At 32.7% G+C, this 27,254-nt stretch overlaps 4 protein-coding genes across 11 annotated transcripts; all 4 read right to left on the reverse strand.

Moving 5' to 3' along the window:
* Positions 1-5,553: 5,553 nt before the first annotated feature.
* Positions 5,554-6,951, reverse strand: LOC105771736 (omega-hydroxypalmitate O-feruloyl transferase). Its single transcript, XM_012593138.2, has one exon. It carries the CDS (start codon positions 6,949-6,951, stop codon positions 5,554-5,556), a length of 1,398 nt encoding a protein of 465 aa, XP_012448592.1.
* A 518-nt stretch (positions 6,952-7,469) lies between these two features.
* Positions 7,470-10,046, reverse strand: LOC105774152 (glucan endo-1,3-beta-glucosidase 8). The gene is made up of 2 exons (XM_012596532.2): positions 9,592-10,046; positions 7,470-8,598 (listed from the first exon to the last, which is right to left on the reverse strand). The coding sequence occupies exons 1-2, from the start codon at positions 9,936-9,938 to the stop codon at positions 7,470-7,472; spliced, it is 1,476 nt and encodes a 491-aa protein (XP_012451986.1). The 5' UTR covers positions 9,939-10,046.
* Positions 10,047-11,932: 1,886 nt separating this feature from the next.
* Positions 11,933-15,888, reverse strand: LOC105774150 (tRNA (guanine(37)-N1)-methyltransferase 1). Of its 7 annotated transcripts, none has more exons than XR_001127279.2 (12): positions 15,645-15,888; positions 15,471-15,568; positions 15,248-15,352; positions 15,087-15,149; positions 14,748-14,821; positions 13,772-14,297; positions 13,572-13,694; positions 13,256-13,396; positions 12,794-12,900; positions 12,576-12,656; positions 12,414-12,488; positions 12,141-12,264 (listed from the first exon to the last, which is right to left on the reverse strand). XR_001127279.2 is itself a non-coding variant. In XM_012596530.2 (11 exons), the coding sequence occupies exons 1-11, from the start codon at positions 15,737-15,739 to the stop codon at positions 12,175-12,177; spliced, it is 1,464 nt and encodes a 487-aa protein (XP_012451984.1). In that variant the 5' UTR covers positions 15,740-15,888; the 3' UTR covers positions 11,933-12,174. The 7 variants fall into 7 exon arrangements, 5 of the variants coding, with proteins under 5 accessions (XP_012451984.1, XP_012451981.1, XP_012451983.1 ...); XR_001127278.2 differs by having other exon boundaries at positions 12,568-12,656; XM_012596530.2 differs by lacking the exon at positions 12,576-12,656 and having other exon boundaries at positions 11,933-12,264; positions 13,602-13,694; positions 13,775-14,297.
* A 4,194-nt stretch (positions 15,889-20,082) lies between these two features.
* Positions 20,083-26,279, reverse strand: LOC105774099 (hypothetical protein). Of its 2 annotated transcripts, none has more exons than XM_052632918.1 (15): positions 25,951-26,279; positions 25,614-25,691; positions 25,456-25,505; positions 25,315-25,368; positions 24,780-24,832; positions 24,005-24,077; positions 23,570-23,631; positions 23,354-23,422; positions 22,916-23,021; positions 22,731-22,801; positions 22,170-22,270; positions 21,423-21,518; positions 21,260-21,327; positions 20,960-21,038; positions 20,083-20,309 (listed from the first exon to the last, which is right to left on the reverse strand). In XM_052632918.1, exons 1-15 carry the CDS (start codon positions 26,158-26,160, stop codon positions 20,229-20,231), a joined length of 1,251 nt encoding a protein of 416 aa, XP_052488878.1. In that variant the 5' UTR covers positions 26,161-26,279; the 3' UTR covers positions 20,083-20,228. The 2 variants fall into 2 exon arrangements, with proteins under 2 accessions (XP_052488878.1, XP_012451897.1); XM_012596443.2 differs by having other exon boundaries at positions 20,960-21,005; positions 25,951-26,273.
* Between the last annotated feature and the right edge of the window lie 975 nt (positions 26,280-27,254).

Here is a 27,254-nt window from a genome sequence, read left to right on the forward strand (position 1 = left end):
AATTATTCATATTATGAATACTGTTGACACTATTTTTTTTGTTAAAACGGGGTCGACTTGGATTTTAAAAATGAAAACGAAAATAAGAGTCGCCACCAATCCATTTTGATGAGGTGTGATCGAATCACCTCGAAAAGTGGTTGTTTTTAATAAACGATTTAGTTTTATTAAAACAACGATTTTGGTCTACGAAATTCAGAAAAACAGGTTCGGGAGTCGGTTACCCACGAGGAAGGATTAGCACCCTCGTAACACTCAAAATTGGTACCTAATTGATTAATTAATGGCTTAATGTCGAAGATTTAAAACTTTAAAGGGATTTAAAATACGATCCTTTATTGAAATATTAAAAATTTTCGAGAAAATGACATATTTCACGTTAATCGAAAAAGAAAATTATATCCAGTAAGTTAGGACACAATGTCTTGAACTCCCGATGCACGAATGAATGCCAAAAATTATATCCAGTAAGTTAGGACACAATGTCTTGAACTCCCGATGCACGAATGAATGCCAAAAATTTACTTATTTAAAAATATATTTAATTATCTCGGGTTTAGAAAAGGGGTCATGTCCAATAAGTTAGGACACGATCTTTTCTTAATTCCCGAGATCGTTTAAAACTTGGGAAAAAAATGGATCATGCCCAGTAAGTTAGGACACGATTTCTTCTTAATTCCCGGGGTCGTTTAAAACATGAGTTTGAAAAGATTCGTGTATTTAGATTTATCGTGAAAATCGAAACCCAGTAAGTTAGGGTACGATCTTCTCGAATCTAAACATGAGATTTTGCTTATTCAAAAATCATAATTTATGCATTGAATAAAATTAATCTAACACGAAATAGTAGAAAAAAAATGATGTTAACACTCGTAACAAAACAATAATGAATACGATGATGTAAGTATGAATAATATGAACAATCATCCAAAATGAAATAAATAAATGTAAGAGACAAATCAATCATATAATTGCAAATAAATAAGCGAATAGAATTAAGACATTCTTTCAAAATAATAATGAACATGTAAATAACAATAAAAATGTAAAGAGATATATATGTATATAGATATAAATTAAAAATATGTATGTATATGTGAATTATAAAATATATATATATAAAATATATATATATATAATATATTTTAAAATATAAAGAATATATAAGTATGTACATGAAGTAAAATATGTAGGTATATAAAATTATGAAATATGAAAATAATAAAAATATATAAAAAAAAGTAGGTGTATATGTATATATTTACAAAAGTTAAAATATGTACATATATATATATATATATATATATTATAAAAAGTATGCGTGTATATATGTATATTTTTGAAGTCATAAAATATGTAAAAGAAACATATGTATGTATATATATATATAATGAAATTTGGAATTAAAAGATATACATAATAATAATAATAATAATAATAATAATAATAATAATAATAATAATAATAATACAATATTAGTGATATTATATAATAATAACAGTATTAACAATTAATTTAGTAATAGAATAATTAAAATAACAAACAGAGGACTAAAATGAAACTAGACAAAGTCTTAGGGCAAATTAGTAAAAGATAAGAGAAAAATGACCAAAATGATATGCGTGACAACTAACAAGGTCCAAATAGGCAATAAAATCCAAATCCGCACACGCGCCATTCACTGGGGGAGGTCAGCATACGAAGGACTAAATTGAAAAAGAATTAAAATTATGTGGTAAAATAGAAAAGTAAAAAAAGGACAGAATCGAAAACCACGAAAGAAGCGGAAGGACTTGCCAAGCAAATATCCCATTAGCATGGAAACACGTGAATCTGAGGGCATCTGGGTCGTATCTCGGGTCAAGCCCAAAACGACGCCGTTTTGGCACTTGACCCTTAAAATCAAAACGACGTCGTTTCATTTAGGGTATTTAAGCCAACAAAATTTTTTTACCCATTTCAGCCATCACTTTAAAAAAAAAAACTTCAGAACCCTTTTTTGAATATGTTCTTTCTTTTTTTATTTCTCTCCGAAAAAAGAGAAGAAAGGGGAACCCCTCTCGTTTTTACAATAATCGGCTTTATAGTCGAAAGACGAAGAGAGAAGAGGAAAAAAAAAGAATAAATCCCTCTTTCCCCTGTTTGTGGTTTGTTTCTGTTCTTGGTTGCTTGTTTCTTTTGCTTTGCAGGTAACGTCAGTAGCAGGCGGTGGCAGAGGAGTAGGTGCTGCGCTAGTCAGAGGCGATGGCAAGTGGGGTGATGGGACAATAGCAGAAGACCCTAGGTGCGCCGTTTTATGTTTCTTTTTTTTTTTCTGAGAATGGGTCTGTTGGTCTAGGTTTGGGTATTGGGCCTGTTGGGCTTCGGGTTTTGATCTAAGCTATTGGGTTTTTGGTTGTAATTGGGTTAGTTGGGCCCCGGGCAAAATGGGCTTGTACAGATACGTTATTAAGTGGATGTCCATCAAAATCAAGATAAATTTTGATGTACTTTAAATTCTTATAGTCATTAGAAGTAGATCTCTACATTTATACTTCTTATGTCTATAAATAGATACTTTGGAGAAACTTTGTAAATATTACAATTGATCAATAAAAGACGCTCTATCTTGTTCTCTCATTTTCTTTGTTCTTTACTTTTTGTCTATTTATTTTATAACAATCTAAATTTATCACCTAAAAGATCTACCAATTATAAATTATGATTGGTTAAATTATAAAACAACTGTCATAGGTGATATTGATATCCTTCCAACAAACAATGATCTCCTATTCAAGCTCTAGTAAATTTGATTTATAAAATTTTAAAAATATTAAAATTTCTAATATATATTTTTATTTTTTTGTAAATTTTAGTATTTTTATAATGTTTATTGTAATTTTATAATTTTTTTCTATTTTTACAAATTTTAAAATTTTGCAATTTTAAATATTTTTTGTAATTTTGAAGTATGGAATCTTCAAAACTTTGGTTTAGGTTAATGGCATACACATAGGTGAGCAATAGCATAAGAAAGGGGATGTTTAGTTATACTTGTATTATATATTACCCTTGGTTAATGTTTGGATTGATTATGAGCAAATTTGGTTTGGTTTAGAAGTGTTTGAAAATAGAAATTTTAGATCCCCTGTCTCAGGTCTCAAGACATGTGAAATGTGTCTCAATACATCAAAATTTCGAACCTAAAATCGACAGTAACAATGTCATGTATTGAGACATATTGGACTTTGTCTCGAGAAAAAAACCCTATTGCCTCAATACCTACACCTTATTGTCTCAAGATAGGGCAACTTTAGAGTCAAATTTCTATAGTTCCATGGCAATGTCTCAAGACATGAAGGCCATGGTCTCGAGACATACGGACCTGTAAGGCTAAATTTTTAATTAGGTGATATAAGACTCGAAGCAAAATTTACATGAAATTAATTTTTAATATTAGTCAAATTATGTTCCTAAAAGCATAATAAGGCCCTTGAATCATTCTTTAAAGTCCAATTTAAAAGTATTTGAATTTGTAAGTGAATGTTTAGTGTTAAATGTAACACTCATTGCTTGAGTTTACTTGGATAAAGGGTATTACATTTTAAGCTTTCATGCATTGGATGCATGCAATTAGTTCCATAGGTTGGAATATAGAGGATACTTGAGGATAACAATTGGTTTTTATTTAGTGAAATAAGTTAATAAAAAATGACCCTCTATGAGAGTCATTAAGTGCCTAAGAAATATGTTCTGATGTGACTGATTTGTAAATTAACTTTTAGACTTACAAGTCATCTTATATGAGGAATGTTACGCTTTGATTCATAGCAAAACAAATCCTCAATGACATATATTTAAAGTAAGATGTTTGGGCATAACATGAATCATTTGAAGATGGATAAGCAATCTAGAGAGGATCTATTACTCAAAGTGATACTATAAACATATCTCATTCGCCATGGTTAATTTGATCAATACTTTGGGGCATAACATGAATCATTTAAAGATGGATAAGTAATCTAGAGAGAAGATCTATCACTCAAAGTGATACTATAAACATATCTCATTTTCCATGATTAATTTGATCAATACTTTGATTCATAACATGAACCATTTGAAGATGGATAGGTAATCTAGAGAGAGGATCTATCACTCAAACTGATACTATAAACATATCTCATTCGCTATGGTTAATTTCATCAATACTTTAACCAGAGCATTTCAGATTGAGAGAAATGGTTAATTAACCATGATTATTAGATCCAACATGTCTTATCATATAGGTGACATTGCACCAATCTCATGTGATTATCAATGATATTTGATAGAAGGATCGTAAAGCATTGTTAGACCGATTGATGAGACTTTTTGTTGAGGTTATCTTAATTTCATAACAATTTGAATTTTATGGCATAAATTGCCCGTAGGAGAGTTGTTTTGCAGTTATTGGTAACTTAATGAGTCACATGATATGAAAATGTTTATAGAAAAAGATAAGAGGTATAAAGGACGGAGAGACTATAATTGAAAGGCTCAATATCTGAATACATCTTAAATTAAACAAAGTAGACAATATCTTGATTCAAATACAATAACAAATTTTTTTTTTGCCGATTGATTACTAATTCGATTGATATCGGCATTGTTGTCAGTGTAGGATGACATGTTCGAGTGCGCTAAAGCGCATTATTCTCTTATTTAAGGGTTAGGGAGGGACTATGAGTAGTTCTGGACTTTGTATCATAAAGAGCAGATATGATAAAGAACATGTAATGAGATTAGTGTTTAAAAAAAAAAACATTCTTATTTTAATTTCTATAATTTTATAACAGAGTGTGAATATTTTTGGTTTATATTTTTAAATTAAATTATTATTTAAATTTGTTCATGTATTACTTCTTCTTCTTATAACTTTGTTTTATTTATGTTTTTAATTAAATTGATATTTTGTTAATTGTGACATCAAACTCTATTAAAATTTTAATTTAATATAAATAATGTTAAATTAATTAAAATAATTATTGTATAAATATTTTTGGTATTTTATATTTTCCATATCTTTCTTTCCTTAAATAATAATTTTGTGTTTTAATTTTATTAATTATTAAATAAAACTCAACCACATGTCAATTTTGTTCATATATATATTCTCGAAATAAAATGACAAACATAAATCAAATGGTAAAGTTAAAAATGGCCTATAGTATGACTATAACTCTTTCTTTTAGGGAAAGAAATGTAAAAACCTAATATTTCATTTTTTATTTTATTTAATTTATTATAACCAATGATTTAAAAAAATATTATTTTATCGAATATTGAGTCTTAGTTTGAGGATATAAATTGAGCGTCTTTGAAACGTATCATGCTCCTATTTAAGAGTTGGAGAGTATATGAATAGTTTTAGACATTAATATTAAAAAATATACATTTTACAAAATGGTTGAATATGGTACAAAGTGGTTTAATATGGGCCTGTAGTATAATTTCATGATGAATTTATTAATGGTAGTGATTAAGCAGAGCTAATACATTGAAAACTATGGCATAAACATATTATTAGAGAAGTTTTCATTCACTTTCATCATTTGGAATCAAATCCTTCAAACATAAAAAAAACTCAGTAAATTTATGGGTGGCAGAGCCGGGCAAGCAGATACAAACTACCGTTGCTCCACTACATTCAGCGCTTCCGTCCGGCAAGAATACGCAAACCTGTGGTGTTGGTGTCAGGTCTATGGGACCAGCATAACTTGGTCTTCCCCATCCAAAATCAGCTGATTCATACAATGAAAATCTAGTCCATTGTGTTATACTCAATTTCCCTCCAAATTCAAGCCTGTTTGGCCTGTCTATTTCCATATAGTCAACCGTAGATCTTACGTACTCCTCCGATATACTGAGCCTGGCTTCACGAACCAACCGTGACGTCTCCGAGAGACTCCCTTTGATAAGGTTGTTGACAGGGCTTGTTCCACATGCCACACAAACTACATTGCCATAAAAACCTTGTTTCAATGGTGGGTTTTTCAGTTTGGGACGAGCATTGACTGAGAATGTAAGCCTAAGTTCATAGTCGACTGGTTTTACATCCAGTGCTTTCACCCATGATCTCCAAACATGAGCTGCCATTGCATCAAAGGTGGAGCACCCTAGCATGTCATTAGGTTGAGCTAGAGATTTTAGTTGAGCTTGGAACTGTTGGCTAACCTTGTAACACTTTTGAACAGGCTTGGATTTCCATAGGCTCATTGTTAAGCTCGAACCTTCTTCGATTCTCATGAATTCGGGATGTCGGTATTTTATCGTCGGTGGATTTCGGGGCTGGAAAAATTCCCTGTCCCAACAAGGCTCAGGGTTTGTCACCAATGTACCTGTTTTTGCAGTAGCAGCCCATGCAGCAAGAAACTGCATAGCACCAATGCCATCACATATGCAATGACAAAGTCTCAGACCAAGGCTAAAGCCACCGCAGGCAAAAAGGGTTACCTGAGCTATAATTAAGGGCATGTCAAGTACTTTATATGGCTCTTCATTGGGGAACCTGTAGTTTAATGGCGCCCATGTAGGGTTTGGCACTGCAAGGTCCCCTAGTTCTGCTAAACCCATATCAGAGTGTGCCTCCACCATAAGTGCACCCTGTTCTTGACCCAAAAACACTTCGAGTTTCCCATTCGAGGCCTCTCTGAGCCGACCGGATAAAGGATAGTAGGGAACCAAAACTCTGGATAGTGCATCACACAGAGTTTTTGTGACTGGTTTTCTATTGGAACTCATATAATTTGATTTGTAAAAATACACAGTTGGTGTGAAAACTCGAGCTCCGATCATATTATCAAGGTTTGACAAGTACAACCTGCTTCCATGGACCGCAGGAATGGGACCGGCCGGCAAGACTGGAATCATTTGATCAATGGTTACAGGGATGTGTATGTGAGAGAAATGAAGTTCTTCAACACAAGAAGCCATAGATGGGAGAGGTAATGCAATTGACTTGAAGAATGCTTACATTATATCAGGATATTTTCAAGCACTATTTGTGTGAGACAATTGATGGTCATATCTTCATGTTCTACAGAAATGGATCCAAGATTGTGGCATACTGGCCCTATATTTATTTGAAACCAAATGTCCATAGGTTTCATGATGAAGTCAATGAAGACAACCCCTTTCCATTTTGCAATACATATATATTATATATACATATATAATGCCACTTGTAAAGGAAACATTCGAGTAGAGAATCTAAGAAAGACTGTTAGTTGGAGAAAACCCACCATGAATTTGGAGGAGAATTATGGGTTAATTTAATTGCATGACCAATGTTCCCACAACCTCATTATGATTTTTTTTTCGGGTAATTGAGAATCATAATGGAACAAAATTTTAAGATTTTCTGGGGGATATCCTCTGCCTATAATTTTTTAAGTAACATTGATTGTTTAACATAATAATTTTAGATGTGTTGTTTTTTCAAGGAAATTCTTTTATATCAGAAATGAAATTAGTACAATAAATCCTCCAATAATTCTCAGTAAAACATCCAAAAGACCACCATTGTTATGAAGTAGCAATGAAGAATGAGCAAAAGCTATCATGACAGGGAACTGGCAACCCTCCTCCGATGGATTATCGTCGGTGACAATGGCCAAACCAGAGAAATCACAGTCCCAAACGTGCTGGTTGTTCACTTGGTAGTACATGTTGAAAGCATATGAAGCATTGCCTTTAGCAGTTAGTTGATTGCATGAGGAACCATAGCCCAAAGCAGTACAATCTGATAAACTGCAAGCATAGCTAACACTTTCAGGCAACTCATCCAAATCAGTTGCTGTAGCATCCAGAACACACCATCTTTTGGTTTGGTATTTCACGTCTTCCACCGGAGCCAGTCCTTTTTCGAGTTCTAAACCGGTTAAGTCGAGCTGATATTTCGGCTTTCCATCGAACTCGAAAATTCCCCAATGTCTCTCAAACCCACCAGGTTCAATGCTTTTAGCATTTTCATCAATGAGGCTGAATAGATAAACTTCAATGTTTCCTTTCCGAGCTGGGGTTCCATTTCCACTCAAAGCATGCTTGATTAGTCCTTGGTTAAACCTCTTTGCATTTCGGGTGTTGGCGTTTTTGTCACCGTCAGTCGGCCAGCCGACTTCTCCGACTATGACCTCCATGTCAGGGAATCCAGCTTTACTCAAAGCATAAATGAGAGTGTCAAGATTTGCATCAAATGCATTTTTGTAAACATTATTACCATCTCTAAGAGGCTTGCTTAATCCATCAAAAAATGCAAACTCTATAGGGAAATAATCATTCCCATAAAGGCTGAGGTAAGGATAGATATTGACAGTGAAAGGTGCATCATGTAAATATAGAAACTGGACTATTTCAATTGTAAGGTCCTTGACCTCGGGCCGAAAGTCACCAGCAGATGGAACCGGATTGGATTCCGGGGAGTCATAGATGTCAGCATTGAAAGGGACTGTAGTTTTGTACCGGCATTTAACCCCGGATTCATCAAGGGCTCTCTGAATGTTTTTGAGAGCTGGTAATGTGTATTGTAGATAGGTGCCATTGTATGTTTGAAGGAAAGGTTCATTCCCCACTGCAACATACCTGCCAAACCAATTCAAAGTAAATTCATGTCACAAAACCCAAACTTGTTTTGGTTTAGTTCACATGTAATGACAGTACTATAACTAATAGGACATCCAAAATGCATGCAGCTTGTTCTAATGCTCAGAAATGATTATATGAAAGGTTTTACTAAGCTAAACTGTTATAAATCCTAGACAAATACTAGTAGATGTACCCTCCAACCCCCCTTTTCCTTTTTAACCATGTATGTAAATAAACTCAGCCATCCAAGTGAAATGAGTCACCTCCAGCTCATTTGCATGGGTAGAGGTTGCCTTTTGACTGGATGCATGGGGTTATGCAAATGTGTATAAACTTTTAGAAGTGGAGTGTGTTGCTGTCAAATGCTTGAGGGGACCTCACACAAATTGCCAATATTGAATGACAGTTAAAGAGATGGACCACTAACATGAAAATCCACTTTAAGGAAAAAGTGGACTCCATATTCCCAGAATCTTGGTTTAGCCTTCCAAATGGTTCAACCACCTCTTTTAGTAGTAAATTCCGTCCCAACATTCCCTAAAATCCCCTAAGCTTAGGAATTGATTATTCATTTTTTTTTAAATATTTGTGTTCAATATTTATGTTCAACACAATACATATAAATGACTTTCAAATATATAAAAAGAGTTTAAAAAGAAACTTAATTATAACTGTATATACATATCCGAATCCGGCGCTCACATCCAAACTCGAGTAACATATATCTTAGTCTCATAGTCATAATAGAGAATAAAAGGCTAAAAATGACCATAAAAGTTGCCTGCCAAAAACAACCATTTATAAACCAGGAGGAAGAATAATTTCCAAGAAATAGGGAAATCAGGCCAACAAAAAACTAATATCATCACTAGCAAAGAAAAGAAACCTAAATCAAGAAGTTGATTGAATATTAAGAATGGGCCAAAAATGAATGAAAAAAAGAGTTGAACAGTGCATGCATGAAGAAATGCTGGCAAGAAACATCATTACTTGATATTGACTCCGCCATCATAGCAATAACCAGTAACGTTATTATAAACCCAAGAAGCAGCAGCCGCTGGATCCACGCTCATCAGTTTCAACATGCTATTAGGAATCCCCACCATCACCTCGATATCCGTCCCAGTTAGAGCCGTCATAATCTCCTCATTGTACTCGAAAAGCTTCAACTTATGAACCCCATTATCTCTCAGCATTTTCACCACCTTACCTGGTGGCAGTTGGTGGGTTGACATGGTTCCCCAGTTCACCCCAATACCGTTTCCATTTGGAACCAGTGTCATTATGGCAAGCAACAACAGTGCCAAAAGATGATTATAAAACTGCCTGCCTGACATCCTTTAATGGGGTTCTCTTGAAATTATAATCTTTCTTGGAAGAATCAAGAAAGAAGTAAAAGATGATTGGGTTTTGGGAGGTCAAGGTATTGGGACATGCAAATTAGAGTGAGAGAGAGAAAGGGAAATGGTTCTGCTGCTTATTCGTGATTTTATAGCCCTTGTAAAAAGGAGAAAACCAGTCATGTATGGTGTGAATACACTATGTTCACACTTTCATAAAAAAAATTCAATTAAAATATCTTAAAATCTATACAATATGAACTATAAACATGACAAATGACATAAATTCATCATTCATGGGAAAGCTGAATATTTGGGTTTTATAATAATAAACCAAATTAAAGCAGGAAAAAGGGAAAACAAAAACAAAAAGAACGTTAAGATTCGTTCCTTAATTCAGTTAGTTGGTTAAAATCTATTTTACTCATACGTGTCCCAAAGTGTCTAAGCAAAAACAAAATGTTAATTTTGTCATATGCTTAAGATCTAAGTTTTGTAAAACTAATTTAATATTCCTTTGTTGCAAATAAGAGAGTGAAATTATGTACCACACAACAATTTGGTTTTCATATTCTACCAAAAACTGTGGGGTTATAATAATATTTATATAATTAAACCACATATGATTGATATAACCATAATTTTATCTTCACCTGATATTTGAATAATAAATACATATTGTATGTATAATATCGATACTCGTTTGTACAATTTAAACCGTGTTACTTTTATCTTCGTTTATAATATTATATAAAAATTATTTACAAATGTGGTTTGTTAAGAAAAAACCTAAGGTTGGTGCTGTTGACTTAGGAGTCAAGGCACAGTGAAAATAAAAGAAATTAAAAGAATGTAAAGGGGAAATCCAAAAAGTTGGAGAAGACACTTTACAGCTTCAGTTTATTAAAAAAAAAAGGGGGGGGGGGCGGGGAAGAATTCTCATTGACTGCTCTTTTGAACAACATATAAAGAGAATCCTCTAATGCTAATATGTTGTAAGTTTCCACCCAAATTTGGGACTTGGTGTTTGATGATGGTATTTAAAGGCCACCTTAAGTTCATCTATACAGTTTGGTGACTCAGAAGGTTAATTGAAGAAACCCTTTAAATTTTCTTCACTTTTTATATTTCAAAATTTATATTTATTTATTAAAATTAACTCGACTATATTTGTTGGTATTACATTTTGAAATGAAAAAAAATATCATTTAATAGAAGAATTTTAATAGAATAAAAGTAAAGAGAAGTGACGAAGCCACGAGGTGGTGGCCCCACTTTCCTTTCCTAAAAATTAAAAAATTTTCATTTAAACTCCTTAAATTTATAAAATTTTAAATTCATAATAGTAAAATTACCCTAGGCTCAAATTTAAACACACCAATGATAAAATAATAATAATAAACGTTGTAAGGTTACATGCATATTTAGTCTTTTTCTTCTTCTAATCAAAAGTAGCTTTTTTTGGTGATGTTGTAAAATGATAATGGGGCAGCGTAGATCCTTTTCACAAGGAAAAATGCCATGTTCCCGAAATGGAACATGCTAACTTAACAATGAGATACTTCACTTTCCAACACCTTTCAAAATTTTAAATATTAAAACTGATTGAATCTTAACTCGATTGACATAAACATCGTTGCTAATACAAAAGATGTAAATTCAAATATGTTAAAACGCATTTATCCTCATGTTTTTGAGTTAAAGAAGAGAAATAAATAATTTTAGACATTGTCTCAAAAAGGACATATATGATTAGAAATTATTCAAAAAAAAAACATTACAAGCATATACTAATGGTAATTTTAAGGGAAAAAATTACAAGTTTAAAATCATGCCACATTTTGTTTATTAATATTCAATTTCAATATTTACTTTTAAAAAGAAGTTATACCTGTGGTGACTTAACTATTTTTTTAAAGTCAATGAAACGGGTCTCCCAACCATAAATATATTAAAACTCGCGGCATGATCTGAGATTTGGATCCAGTTGGTTCATGCAAATGGCATCTAACAATGATATTTATCTGAATCTTTTAACATCCATAGACCTTTTGTTTATCCCTAAGCTGCAACCTGTTTTGTTAGGGGGAAAATGGTGAAATTTTCATGAAAGAGTTTTCTCCCCTAGTGGTAAAGCTAAAGCTAATACTAATATTTCATTTTTGCATGCCTTCTTACAAGTTACAAGAGTTGAAGAGCTAGAAGAAAATTGGATACTTTTTGAGATCATAACTCATAATCCACCTGTATTATGACAGGTCGAGTTAGCGACATCTTCAATAAAGCATGCTTCTGGCAGCCTAAAGCTTAAGCAAAACATTGCCTGCACCACCATCAAGTATATGGTTCAATAAACACAATCGCAAATACGAGCAAACTCCTCCTCTACCCTTGATGACAACGAGGGCTTTGATGGGAAGAGACGTGGATTGTATAAAATACAACAGATAAAAAAGACTTGGTAGTTTGTACCTTGTTAGGAGCGACGTCCCTAACCTTATGAAACACTGGGTCCTTTATTTTGGCATTTAAGGCGGACTCTGCCTCCTGTCAAAGATTTGAGAAATCAAATGCGGTTAAACAGCATAAATAAAACAATGAATGATTAACGATAAGTTTTCACAACCTATGGACCTTGCCAAATGACTTGAATTCAAAGTGGCTTTATGTAAAGGTCAAGATAATGGTGGGAGAGAATGTCATTGATGTAGCAGACTGAAAAGCAACAACACGTAGTAGGTAAAAGAATGAAATGACCCAAGACTTCTAAATCCAAAAACTTGGCCAGAAAACCTATGAAGCTATTGAAACAAGTTATTAAAGAAATATAAATAATTGCAAAGCAGACTTACTGATGTTATAAATTCTTGAGTTTCATTTGCTCGTATGAAGCAATAGCAGTGAACCAATGGAAGAGGCCCTCTCCAGTTCTTCCTTGAGATAATAGCTCTAAAAGCATCTGGGGATAAAAATATATATATGTAACTTCTTTGACTAAATCTTCAAGCAGAGGACAGAAGGATATCATGCAGCAAAAATGATAAGCCGGTAGAATGTATGAAAAGGACAAGTAATATACACCCAATAATAGCAAAAAAAATCAATATTCAAGAAAATAGAGCATTAACGATTACAATCCTAGACGATAGAGTTGAGGTACCATAAAATCAACACCTGTCCACCCAATCAGCCAAAGTAACGTAACATAATAGGGAATGCTTGATCAGTGGTCTGAAGAACATGTGCAGACACACATGAAGACATAATTGCACATATATTGATACATAAATATCACACTAGAACGGAATATGTACCTAAAAATTGTAAAGCAGAAGCAGGAAGATTCATAATCACATGATCAACATGCTCCCAGGGCTTAGCTTGCAGAATAGAGCCTTTCATCCTCTTATGTGCATTTCCTTTTTTCTTAGTACCACTGTGGGCATTTCCACTCTCTGCAATATCAGGGCAAAAAATCTCTCTTTTAATTCTAAGAAGAAAGTGAAAACTAACTTCCTATATTGCTATTCAAGCTTTCACAGGTTGGTGCTATTAAAAAAAAATGCAAATAAGTGATTACTGCAAGTTCTTCAGTTATAACCTAATGCCTGATTTCCATTCTTGTCATACCTTCTGTGAAACAATCTGGAGGTCTTTTACCTGCAACTACAGAACCATCTATGGTCCTAGTAGAATTTTGCACATCCTCTGCTTCACTTTTGACATCATTACCAGCTACTGCTTTCTCCCAAACTGAAAAAGGAAGGAATATTCAGATGAAGTTATGCACGGCTCAAAGGAAGATGATGCATAAAAGAATAACGTGGTACCACCAAACTCTGTGCCTTCTGCTTTTGCATCATCAATGGCTTTTGTGCTGCACGTGTCATGAGCTTTGACCATGGAATTATCAGATTCTAAATCAATTGCACAAATGGGTTTTGCCATCAAATGGGAAATGAATTTCCTAGCATCCATATTGTATGCAACAACACAATCATCAACCTTATTAATTTTGGCATTGATCTTCAAATAGTGAATGCTGTCTGGATTTAAATCATTTGCATACACTAAGCATCCTTTCTGTGCTGCTGGAATAGCAAATGGTCCAATACCAGCAAACATGTCACAAATTGTCTCCCCTGGACAGAACTGGGACACAAGCCGTATGTGTTCATGTTCCAATCTTGAATTCCAATAAACCAAGCTGTAATCTAGCTTGAATGTTGCCCCATATTGCTTCACTTCGGTAACCATATCACTTTCACCTGCCAAAATTTCAAATTTTGGCACTCGAAACTCATTTGTAATCGTTCCAACTTTATTGACTACTGTTTTAATTCTTGGGTAATTTTTCTGCCAAGGGATAAAGTTTCCAGCAATCAGTACCAGAAAAGGACAATTAGAAGCAAAGCAATAATAAAAACCATAATACAACAGTAACTAAATGTTAAAAAACTATGGAGAATAAGAAGACAGCTTTATACGGAGAGCACAAAGATAAGATCAAAATAAAAGAACAGGGAAACAGATCCCAGTAGTATTAATATTAATTCAGGAATCTCTGCAGACAGAAGGTTTGAACTACTAGCAAGGGAAACTTTTAGATTTACGTGCCACAAAAGATAGTTTTAACAGGTAGGAAGCAAAGTGAAGGGCTAGCATGAAATGATGAAAATGATAAAGGAAATCAAAAGCAAATAATGGGTCCAAGCCCAACATTAAAGTAAGCTATAACACCTTATTTACTGGCAATCCAAGTGAAGAATGATGAAATGCTCAGGTCAGAGACAAATGAAAACTCACATCGTAAATGACTTTTGCAATCACATCTTTGAAACGAAGTAATTCATCATGTATATTCAGATGGGCTACATGACCTGCAGAGTTCAGACGAAATGCTAGCTGTCAATGGTATTGAACCATGTTATCTGGATTTATCATTTTCCCTCAAGTAACCGTGCTGGACATATATTCGTACATGAGTACGACCATATAATCAACCAATTATATGAAAGAACTAACAAAAAATAATTAAGCATACCCACATTGGATAAATACCGTATCTGGCATTCACCCCTGAGTTCGGGTAACAAAGGTATTGAGAGCAACAAGAAAGAAATGCAGGGTTAATTAAAAACTTAACTATTGTTTCGAAAGATGAAGGTACCTCCACCCCAAGTGGCAGAATTTGCTTCAATATATGATCTACAAATTCATAAAACACCCTTTAAACTCAAGATTAAAACTGAACATATATATATAAATCAAATGAAATGGATTTTAATTAAAGAGAAGAAGGCAACCAGCAGTCCAGTAGGAATATCCGAGTGTCAATGAATATGGAACAACTTCAATTTCACATAATTTCTTGAGTTCATCAAGTTTTTGACTCGGAATATCAGATAAATCTGTTCTATTCCAAAAATAAATTCTTTCTAGTTAGGAAAAAAAAGCTAAATATATATATATATATATATATATATATATATATATATATAAACGAAATTACATTGACATGTTTCTTACCAGGATTTTGAACTTTCTCAGACAAAATCATGTAACGGGTCTTCTCACTTGTGGGATCTTCAGTTATAGGTTTAACACGAGGCTTGTCCAGCAAGTATCTACAATACCAAAAATTTAAGCTTAAAAAACAACTGAAATTAAGAATTAAACAAACCAAAAAACAATTAGGCATACCCATTGAGCAAACGAGTGGCGGTTTTGCAGAGTTCGCGAGGGATTCGAAGTGCTAACAATTTGAAATTCACATCGAACTTGCTTTCATCCAACATTGTTTGAATTGGAAGTTTATTGATTTTGAACTCCAATGAATAACCCAATTCCAAATAATTGATGTTAATTCCAAAAAAAAAGGGGGAAAAAAAAAGAGAGTAAGGTTGATCAACTTTGGTGCTTATAACTACTAACTTTTTTAGTTTAGCGTTTTAGGGTTTATGGTTTGCGTGCATGGAAGTTGACGAAAGTGATTCAAATGACGTCGTTTTAGTTGAACAAAGTGGAGCGGGCTTAATTTGTTGAGTTGGCCTTTGATTGTGGAATTTTACCCAATCATTAGCAAAATTAAAAGGCCGAATATGGCAGACTTGGAGAAGAAATTGGGCCTTATCTAATCAATCAATTACTCTCTTAATATTCTTTTAACTCTGTATATTTATGATTTTCTTAATATGAAATGCATGGAAAAAATAGTTTTATTTTTTTAACATAAATCTTATTATAGATTTTTATTATATCTATTTTTTTAATATAATGCTTAGAACTACCCATATCCTCTCCCTAACCCTTAAATAAGAGGATAATGCGCTTTAGCGTACTCGAACCTACACCTTTCTGCAATGGTAATAATATCGATAACAATCGAGCTTAGGCTCAATCGGTAAAATAATATTATTTTTTATTGGTATGATGGAGACTCATTCCTGAAATTATAAATATTTTGTATAAATAAATAATTAATAGAAAAAATATAAGAAATAATGAAATGTGAATAATTGTTTTATGGTTTCAAAACATAGTTCCTAAGTAAGAGTGGATTAATGATTTTTAAATAATTTTTATTTAAAAAAATCAAATTACTAACTGTAATTTTATTTTATGTAATCACATAATATTAGACTTTATTATTCCCATAATGTAGGTATGCAAAAATATTTTATATTAAAAATATATTCATAATAATATTTCAACAAATAGTTAAGTGGTCGACTGATATGGGCATTATTGTTAATGTAGGAGGACATGAGTTCAAGTATGTTGAAGTGCATTACCTTCTTATTTATGGGCTGGGGAGTGACTATGAGTAGTTTTAAGTATTGAAATAAGAATGTTAATGGAAGGATGATGGGAACACAAAAGCATGGAGATACACGTCCCACAATATAAAACTCAGTTTTCTGCTGCTTTCCCATCAACAAACACCGCTTTCTAAAACTAGGTTTCCCGAAATTAACCTAAATTTTTGATTAATTATGAAAATTACTCAACTTAAAAATCATGTATATGAATAATCCGTTTCCTATAATTTTTGCCGGTGCCGCCAGACACATCGATGGCACTAACCCCTTCATCAGCCAAAATGATTGCATTAAAAAAAACAATTTTTCTATAAATTTTTTAGCCTATGACTATTGTCTGATTCTAAAACAAAAGGCAAGATCCAATAATAAATTTATTAGCGGAGGAGCATTTATTTTGCTAAAAACAATAGTGGCATTGAATCAAACACATGAAAAAAAAGAAGCATAATAGTTTTTTTTACCATCAAACCTTACCAAAAAAAAAGAAGTTATTTTAGTTATTCATTTATTTTTTTGCCTCTTTTAGCCCTTAAACTTGCATTATTTATCAAATCACTCCAAAATGAATGAAAAAGTTAACGTTTGTTAACTTCGCTGACGTGGTATACATCCATGTGTATGTCACAGTAACAATTAATTAGTTTTAAAATTTTAAAAATATTTTTATATTTTATAATAATTTTAATTTTAAAAATATATTTTTTTATTTTCTTTTTGAAAATTTTAAATTTTAAAAATTAATTAATTGTTGAGGTAACATGCACATGGCAATCCACGCGAAAGCCATGTCTACAAAGCTAACAAATGTTAATTTTTTCATCCATTTTGAGGTGATTTGACAAACAATACAAATTCAAGAGCTAAAAGAAACGAAAGATTAAATGGAGAGCTAAAATAACTTTTTTTTTGTAAAGTTAGAGAACTAAATAAGTCATTCTGCCAAAAAAAGAAAAGAAAGGCAAACTACATCAAGGTCATTGAACTATTAGTAATATTATATTTTGATAATTCAATTTCAAAAGGTTACAAAATAGTTATTAAACCATTTGGAAGGTTTCATTTAAGTCAATAGGTTGTTAAGTTTTTTGTTTAAAAAAAATTCAAATCGACAAGCTCCAAGAGACGATTCGATGATCGGTATGGTAAAATGATATCCATCTATAAGTAGAAGAACATATCTCATATCCAAGCTGATCTAACAGTTAGCGTCGAAGATTGGAGGAGAAGAAAGCTGTTCGGATTTTACTTTGTAAATTCATTATGTTTAAAGTCATTTATTGAAAAAATTAAACCATAGAAGAAGAGGGAAGGAGAGCTTTTGATTATTGTCAATGGTACGAGTGAAGGCCATATGAGGCAATTTTAACAACTTATTGACTTAAACGAAAAATTTCAAAAAAAAATGAATAATTATTTTATAGTTTTTAAAATTTAACAATTAAAATCATAAATTTATTAATAATTTAATGATGTTGGGATAATTTTCTAAAATATACAAACAGAATATAGGAGTCACCGTTGCTTTTACAAGGCCAAAATATATAGTATTTTGATTTTAAAAAATTAAATCAAATCAATTTAAATCCAACTGTTGTAAATAATTCGGTTTTCTTTAAAAAAGAAAATTAAATCATTTTCATTTAATATTTTTAACATGTTTTCATTTATTTTAAATATAAAATATTTATTTGTTTTACTATAGATAATCATAATTTCTAAAGTAATAAATAAAAATTTAACTCAATTCAATGCTCTTAAATATTGGAATTTAATAAAATTAAAGTAAAATCAAACACAACATTTCAACTCAGATAGATTTTAGTATGCTTACCAAGGGCCCCATACTAGCAAAGTCGCGAAGGGGGAAAACTAGGTGCACCTTAAGTCGCGAAGCAAGGGGCCTGGTACTTGGTAGGGCCAGTTCTTTCTAAAATAAAAAATTTTTATTTAAATTTTTTTATAATTTATAAAAATTTAAATTAATAATGATAAAAGTACATTTTTAGTTATAAAAAATGATACAAATTCAATTTAATTTTTTAAAAAATATAAAAATATAAACTATTAAAATGATAAAATTATATTTTTATCATAAAAATATATAATTTAATTTTAACTCCCCCTAAAATTTTTTCCAACTTCCCCGGTCCATAGAAAAAAACCTTCAATTCTCGTCTCCACCCTTCACGTCGGCAACATTTTTCCCAAACTTTTCTTGTTATTAGTTCTTCACTGCTGAGTATCTACATCACAAAGTGAAAATGGATTGATTCTCTAGACAACAGAAAATGAATTCTACTATGTTTGAGAATGAGAATGCGATTAAAGAAAGAACAAAGATACCACATTATGTTGATACTTCTTGTTATTAAATATCTGACTAAATAAAATCTGAGTAAAGTTTCAATTCGGTCCTTTTAGGTTTTGATTCTTACGAAGTAAAGCTCATTAAATCGAATTAGGATTCTTAATTCAACCAACATATTTGCATTTGTCTTCTTTCATTTACATATTCCCACCTAAACAGCCACACTCACATATAGATGTGACCGTGTAGTAAAAGGAGGGGCTTATTAGTATTACTTTGGTACGGTACAACTTGTTTTATGCACGCTGACTGGTACGTAGTATATTTTACATGTCTTTCGTCCGTCATTCAATAAGTTTATTTTGTTAATTATATACGTTATATTTGGTGTCAGCCGGCCAGCCTTATCCAATAAAAGTTGGTACATTTTTATTAGATTTTCATATTATCGGCTGCCGCCGCCCGCCGTTGTTTGCTTGATTGGAAATTTTAGGCTGTTTATGTACCAGAATACATTGCGTCTCACCTCATTTGCCGAGGGGTGGGGCCCCTGATGTGCATTCCATTTTCATTTACACTACCATCATATAATATAAAGTAGTGTTTGCTTTCCTTGCAAAAAAATCAGTAGTAATGTTTTAATTATTTCATATTTTTTATACAAAAGTCTTTTAACACTTATTTTTTTTTAAATAAGAGGATAAACGCTAACACATTAAAATTTATATTTTTTCACTGATAATAATACCCAAACCAACTAAGCTAAGATTCAATCGGCTCATAAGTGGAGTTTTTATATCGTATGTTTTTCTTGTTACACTATACATAGACGTGTTATCATTTCAATTCTGCTATGAAGTGTATGAAATAATTCTTCATTTTCATTATAAAATAGGCCATTAAAAGAATGATTATAACCATTTGTCTTAGTTTCTATATCCACTTGATTTTCATGATCATAGAAGATTGGTTGACCTATATATATATCAAAATCAAATTGCACCCAAGCAGCTATAAATTTGTTTGCTTCCTTATGAAAATAACATGAAGTTTACAAAGCAATATTATTGCTTATTGTATTTTATAGTGTACCTATAGCGTTATAGGATAAAATAAAGATTAAAGTTGGTAAAAGAGGAAAATATTTACAGTTCTTTATGTTTTCTTGTGGTAATATTTGTCAAGGAGCATCTCTGAATACTCTCCAAAAGTAAGACTGTCATTTGATGGTATCAGCTGAAACAACAAAACTTCAGCATTAACTAGACCCCTTACACATTAATAATAATACTAACAATTTTCTATTTTGGTTCTAAAGAAAGGTTTAGACTTTAGGGATGCAATCAAAACAAACACAAGCTGTAAAAATTTTGAGCTCAATTGATAAATATCAAACTGTTAAAGCTTGCTCGATTAGGTTTTTACTTAATAAACAATGAGCTCAATTCCTATACTCAAACCTCAATTATTTATGCTTTATTTTGAGCTCAAATTTAGATTCTTAAATGCTGATTAAAGCTACAAAAAACAAAAATCTCAATTAGGCTTAGAACATTCTCAAGTCAAAATATCATGGTACTTGAATTGAATTTGGCTCACTCAATAACTCGGGCTATTCAAGATCAACTAGACGATGACCAATTGGATTCAATTTATTTATTTATTTTTAAGTTGAATCCAAATAGCTTGCTAGCATAGGTGTCTCATTTACACCTCTGTTTTAGATGGCTGATAAAAGTTCAATGTTCTAGTTAAGATCATAGTTATATGTCATGCAAATAATTCTCAAAGTTAAAGCTGACTTTTAGAACTAAGTTTCTTCTAAATCCAATAACCAGTGCAGTTGAATTTCACTTTCAAAAATAGTAGAATTATAGAGAACATACCTCTTTATGAATATAAACGTCCTCAGAAAAATTGAGTTTTTCATCCCTACAATTAAAAAGAAAATTGAGCTTTTCATCCCTACAATTTAAGGAAAAAAATTCATTAAATGGAACTGATTTCCCTAGCCAAATGCTAATAACTCATTTCTACACAGCAGAGAATAGCATATGAAAACATAACCAACTGCTAAGCTGAAAATACAGAAACACACCATCGTAGCTCATTGTTCTACTATTAAAACTAATCCCAAATATGTCAAGTCAATAAACATGGTATTACACCATCGACGATTAACATACCAATCAGGTTGCATAAATAATGCAAATGTTGATCGATCAACACCGGAAGCCTCCTTTCCTTTTGGAGCCTAAGAGAATCCATGAATAAATTATAGAGGAAGGACAGGATAATTGTATAATGGAAACCGAACATTGATCTTTCCCGAGAGAGAGGAGAAAATACCCGAACACCATGAGGTGTTGCGCAAAGATATCCTTGAGAAAGAATTTCAGTGGTTTCACCAATTTGGTATGCTATTTCATTTTCTCCAAAAGTAGCCTAGAATAAAAACCAAAGTTAACAGAATAAATATATCTTCTGATAAAATCATGGCAATAGTAGGTCAACGTTTTGGCTGTTACTTGAAGGAATTGGTTAAAACTACACTATTGCTTCCGCAAGCCTTTTCTGGTTTCTCCAGTTACAAGCCCAACACAGACTAGGGAATATTTAAGATTTCACAAAATATAGAACAGTAAAAATGTACAGCACCGATTTCTAGCTTACTTAACATTTTTCAAAGCCATTCTGTATTCCATCCATAACCAAACTTTGTTTATTTGATAGAGAAATTATTAAAAATAAAAAGTCTTTCTTGACAGTAATATAAATTTGTGGTGCTCTCCAATATCAGTAATTTATATTATCAGTAATGATCAATTTTATGCTACTCCGCATTACCAATAATATATATTACCATTTGCAAGCATTTGTTTATTTAATATCCCCATTATTTGAAGTATCTGCCAATATTTTTTCTCAAAGATCATCATACTTGAGGAGATTAACACATCAGGTAACATGAAGCCTTTTTTTAGTTATGAAAGGCTACAAGCACTAGGCAAGGAATTATGATGTAAACAAGTCAATTTGAATGATCATGTAATGCAATTATTGATAAGTAAAAGTTCTGTGACCAAGAATGTATACTTTGACAATTTCACCACTCCGTGTTCTTATATAAAGGCCAGCAGCACTATCAGGACAAGATATTTCTACATCGTTCCTCTTAAACATGGCGCATGTCAGACCTACAAATTAAATTGAAGCAGAAATCAAGGATAAACATAAAACTCACAACTATCATATCAATCTTTTTGCAAGACTACAAAAAGAAGTGGACAAAAAATAATGTCGAACCTCAAAAGAGTTAACATCTAGTTCAAAACCCACATAAGTTTCTTAATGCCTGAAATAGGCTTACCCTCATTTTCAATATATGAAATGGATCAGTTCATTGCACCTATATAGGGCGGATTAGTCTTGACATCCCTTGAAAGCAAATATAATTTACTTCCTAAATTATTAGCAAGAATGATAGACAGACCAAGATAGACGATGGTATGTTAATGGTGTTAAACAGGCATAAAGGGATTAGTAAGGTCTTCACTAATAAAACCTTCTTATTGATGTAAGGCAACATGTTATGAATGAGGTAGCTGATAAGCTCAAGGGAGAAAAATAATAAGATTTAGACGAAAGACTTATCACCTGTCAAGGAGCCGTGGTCAGTATGCCATCCACACCAAGATGACATGGAGTCACCATTTTCTTCATGATTACTGCAAGTAACATCATATTTTACTTGATACATTCTAGAAGCTAGAGAAAGTAGGTTAACTGTTCAACTATGGAAAAAAAAGATACGTATCCAAAAGCAACTGGGGAAAAAAAACCTCAGTTGTGCAGGAAAATAATAAAGCAAACGTCCCTTATGACAACGAGAGCGAAGAAGAATTTGCTCAAGACCTTCATCCTTTCGCATTTTCATCCCCCTAGATACTGACCGTATTATGATAAGTGAGAAAGATGGTAAACAAAAAGACTTTGTTCTTTGTTTAAGATAAATTTAACAGGTTATATAATCAAGAACTACATATAAAGGACTAGGCTCAATCAAGCTCATACATCATGGTGTAGGGCCAGATCTATGTATATGAAATTCAAAATATTGAAATGTGGCCACCCTTTGGATTTTCAAAGGTATAATCTCAACTATTAAAAGACTATGGTGCTTAGGTGGTGAAGCTGGTATGTATAACTTAGGTCTAGAAAAACAACTATCTAGTTTCATATTATCTGCATTTAAAAAGTGGAATTGAAGGGGAATTTACCATATTGATCGCAGTGATATGCCACCATCAACCCAACATCAAAGATCAGCTTTCCCAGAGCTTTGAAAGCTACAGAGCAGAGGCAAATCAACATTCAAAGAAACCTATGTCAGAGAAATATAAGATGACAATTTTCTCACAGCAATTCATCAACTTACTAAAGGATCATGACATTTTTAAATTCCATTATTTTCCTAAGCAGAAAAGTGGACATACCCACTTCAAGTTCTGGCAAAGCAGCCAGAGGCCAAATATTTGCTCCACAATACGATGGATATCTACAAGGCAGAGCAAGGGTGATCATTGAGAAATTGAACATAAGCACAATCACCTATGGCATACCCACATAATGCAAATGTTTTGTAATATAAGAGCCTGCAGACATTATAATAAGGGAACTGGTCTCTGAGATAAATGAAGAGAATACTACATAAGGACAATGCAAATATGGTACTCATTAATGTTCCTTTTATGTATGGTACCTATTGATGCAAATATATCACAAATGGAAGAGTCTAAGTATTATGTAATATAAGAACCTACACATTAAGTAAAAGAAAAAGGAACTGTTCTCTGAGCCAATCTAAGACGATGCTACACAGGAAAATTGCAAATATGGTACTCATCTATGCTGCATTCTTCCACATTTACCTCTGAATCAAGTATGTGTCATTGGTAGGCACATCAATTAGGGGATTTGCATAGAATGAACCTTTCAGAAGATCTGCATGGCATTAAAGAGAAAAATGTTTAACTCATTGAAAGGAAAAAAAATAGACAACCCAACAAGAAAAAGAAACACAATTTGAGCCTAAGATATATATATATCTCAAAATCAATTATATTGGAAATAGACATTTTCAAGGAAATTCACACCATTTCAAGTACAGAAAAAAAAGCACTCGGATCTAAAATCCTGCAACAAGTACAGTCCGTTTAAGTCTCTTAATTTTGTTTCAGATCTGAAATCAAACTAATTGAAAGGGCCTTTCTCCTCTAAATGTAATTTAGAGTTGAACATATCTGTAGCAAAATTTTACTCGATCCTTCCTCAATCCAGTAAAACAATATCTCTCAAACAAGAACCTTTTCTCTGCCTGTAATTTAGGAGCATGATTTCACTATTATGGGAAGCAGAGTGAAAATAGTCTCCCCTGCCATAAATGTTGGGATTTGAGGATGAAAAAGAAAACACACTTTCCCACAAACAAACAGGACATTTATACAAGGTTGACGTTTATAAGCAGTTAATATGTTTTAGCGTTGAGTTAAACTAGTATGCCAGTGAGGTCTACTTTATATCAGCTATTTGGTTCTTTTTGTTCTAGTATTACATACAAATGCAAGGAAAAACAATTAAACTGCAAGCTATTGACTCATATTTAATCATATTGAATTGTAAAACTCAAAGTGTGCAACTATTTACCAGGTTTCCCAGATTCAAGCTGCTCTTTCCCATGACTCCATCCAAAATTGTACCTACAGGTAAAAGACAGTTATGAACAACATGGCACAAAGCCAAGAGTATCCAACATTATGCCTTGAAACTCTATTTAAGAACAATAGTCATATGCATTGTTAAGAAATAAATTTCACAGAGGAACAATACTGTTAAGAGTGATAAATGTAATTAGATTATTAAGATTGCGTTGCAATTCTGATATAATAAAAAAGAGATAACCATACAATTTCCTTGCTTGACTCCTTCCTAAATTGGTGAGAATCTTCTATATAAGCAGGCACTCTTATATATACAAACACAACAATTCATAATATCAACAAATTAACCCTTTGGAAATTTTCCTATGGATGTAGACCACCACAGTCAAACAACGTAGTCCTTTGTGTTATTATTATGTTACCTTCACTCTTAATTTTTTCTTCTAACATGATATCATAGCTTCTTTCCTTTTAAGAATTACGATAAAAACATAATAGCAAAAAGAAAAACAAAATATTACCTACTCTGAGGATCCTCAAGTTCCTTCTTCACATCTTCAGGCAGGGCAGCTAATCTGTTAAGAAGGAATTTTATAAAATATTTTTCAATTTTCTTCGATCATTTATCATGAGAAAATTTTGTTTTGAAATTCATACCATACCTAGATGAAAGGCATAGAAGATTTCGACGCAGTGAAGGAAACTCTGGAACCTGTAACAAACTAACAATGATTACGCAGTGAAGGAATAACAGCAAAGGAAAATCAACTCATAAACAAACTAATTTCTAAAAGAAAAAAGAAAAGAAAGAAAAACATACATCAGTAATTGATAGAATTCCAAGTCCATTCGGTCCAAACCCTTCTTCAATTTTCAACGACAGATCAGCATCCTTGTCCTGTTTCAATACATTACCATAAACGAGACGGAAAATAACAATACTACTAATAATACTAAAATCTGAAGCATGCAGATACGTATAGGCAAAATCCAAGAAATTTTAAAATAACACGTCATTAACTCGGTTTGGTTGCTAAGAAACTGCAGGAAAATTCAAGGAAACTAAGAATTTTAGAGCACATGATCACGGTCAATTCTGTCAGAGATCCAACACAAACGAGTCAACTCGGAGAAGGCATAAGTGATTAGGAACTGACCTTGAGCTCGTAATAAGGTATAGTAACTGTACGGAGAGTTGGCAAAGGAGTTTCGGAAGAGCAAGACATGCTTTGAGACGTAATCCGGCAGGACAGATTCCAATTGGGTGGTGGCGGAGAGGGAGGAGAAGCGGCGGAAACGTTGAGGAATTGAGTGCGAAATAGGGGGGAGTTGTAATCAGTAAGCGATTTATATAGAAGGGAAGGCATTTGAAATGGAAGGCAAAGCAAACGAAAATTGGCAACAGGACGGAAGAGAATAATAATCTTAAAATAAAGACTTCGAGTGCCGTTTTGATTTGATACCTGATACTTGACATTTTTTACCCTTTTTTTTTTTTTTAAATTTGACTATTAATCTTAAAAAGCGCTAAATAGAGCTGGCAAACCGCATGTTTGGGTGGGCTCTCATCGGATTCCTTTTATGATTATTTTAAGTTGAGTTTGGATTAGCTTGGTTTACTTCAGTTAATTTGAATATATATATTTTTGGATTTGGAAGGTATTTGGGAATGCCTCTTTTCCATTCGAGGGTCAAGAAGGAAACGTTATAGGTTCATAATAAGCTTAATAATTGGGTTGCCAATGCACGTAGCTCTTACGCAATCTGCGTTACTTTTTATACCAAATTCCTTTATGCAAACTTTCTCTACTCCACTGAGTATTTGTCTACAAAATGAGAAGATAGCGCGGAATTTTATTTGGGGCTCTACATTGGAGTGTGGGAAATTACCTCTCATCATATGAGAGTAAGTGTGAATGCCTACTGGGAATGGGGGTTTAGGTCTTAAGTCTGCGCGCTTTTGGAATAAATCCTTTCTCCTTAAACTCAAATACCAAATTGTTTCTCAACAGTTGAAAATTTGGATGCGTGTCCTTTGAGGGAAATACGAAGTGAGGGAAGATTGTCCGAAAATAAATCTTGCGCGAGATGCTGACATGTTTGGAGAGCTTTGTCTGAGGTGTGGAATGATGTTCGTAATGGTGTTTTTTGGTGCATTGGTGATGGTTAGATAGTCAAGTTTTGGAGTGACAACTGGATCCCGAAAGTTGGCCCTTGTTTACACATGTGGTTCAAAGTATGGAGTCAATTATTGAGGGTAAGGTGAAGGATATGGTTGATTCTAACGACAACCAGGCTTGGAACTTATCAGCTCATCTTCTTCCCCAAGAAACGCTTTCTCATATTGCTAGCTCTTATCTTCGCAGGTTATCTACGGGACACGATTGTTGTGGTTAGCGCTGGTCACAAACTGGCAAGTTTTCAATTTCTGATACTTACAACAATTTCGCTTCAGCTTGAT

The sequence above is a fragment of the Gossypium raimondii genome, chromosome 6 (genome assembly GCF_025698545.1).
Source record: "Gossypium raimondii isolate GPD5lz chromosome 6, ASM2569854v1, whole genome shotgun sequence".
NCBI classification, from domain to species: domain Eukaryota; kingdom Viridiplantae; phylum Streptophyta; class Magnoliopsida; order Malvales; family Malvaceae; genus Gossypium; species Gossypium raimondii.

Excerpts from the sequence above, each read along its gene's own strand:
- LOC105774099 (XM_052632918.1), bottom strand. The coding sequence starts at position 26,160 with ATGCCTTCCCTTCTATATAAATCGCTTACTGATTACAACTCCCCCCTA. Across the intron at positions 25,692-25,950 it reads TACCTTATTACGAGCTCAAG|GACAAGGATGCTGATCTGTC; the intron begins GTCAGTTCCTAA and ends GTATTGAAACAG. Across the intron at positions 23,022-23,353 it reads ATATCACTGCGATCAATATG|TATCTAGGGGGATGAAAATG; the intron begins GTAAATTCCCCT and ends TAATACGGTCAG.
- LOC105774150 (XM_012596526.2), bottom strand. The coding sequence starts at position 15,739 with ATGTTGGATGAAAGCAAGTTCGATGTGAATTTCAAATTGTTAGCACTT. Across the intron at positions 14,822-15,086 it reads TTCATCTTTCGAAACAATAG|GTCATGTAGCCCATCTGAAT; the intron begins TTAAGTTTTTAA and ends TGAACTCTGCAG. Across the intron at positions 13,695-13,771 it reads AGAAGGCACAGAGTTTGGTG|TTTGGGAGAAAGCAGTAGCT; the intron begins GTACCACGTTAT and ends TTCCTTTTTCAG.
- LOC105771736 (XM_012593138.2), bottom strand. The coding sequence starts at position 6,951 with ATGGCTTCTTGTGTTGAAGAACTTCATTTCTCTCACATACACATCCCT.
- LOC105774152 (XM_012596532.2), bottom strand. The coding sequence starts at position 9,938 with ATGTCAGGCAGGCAGTTTTATAATCATCTTTTGGCACTGTTGTTGCTT. Across the intron at positions 8,599-9,591 it reads GATGGCGGAGTCAATATCAA|GTATGTTGCAGTGGGGAATG; the intron begins GTAATGATGTTT and ends TTGGTTTGGCAG.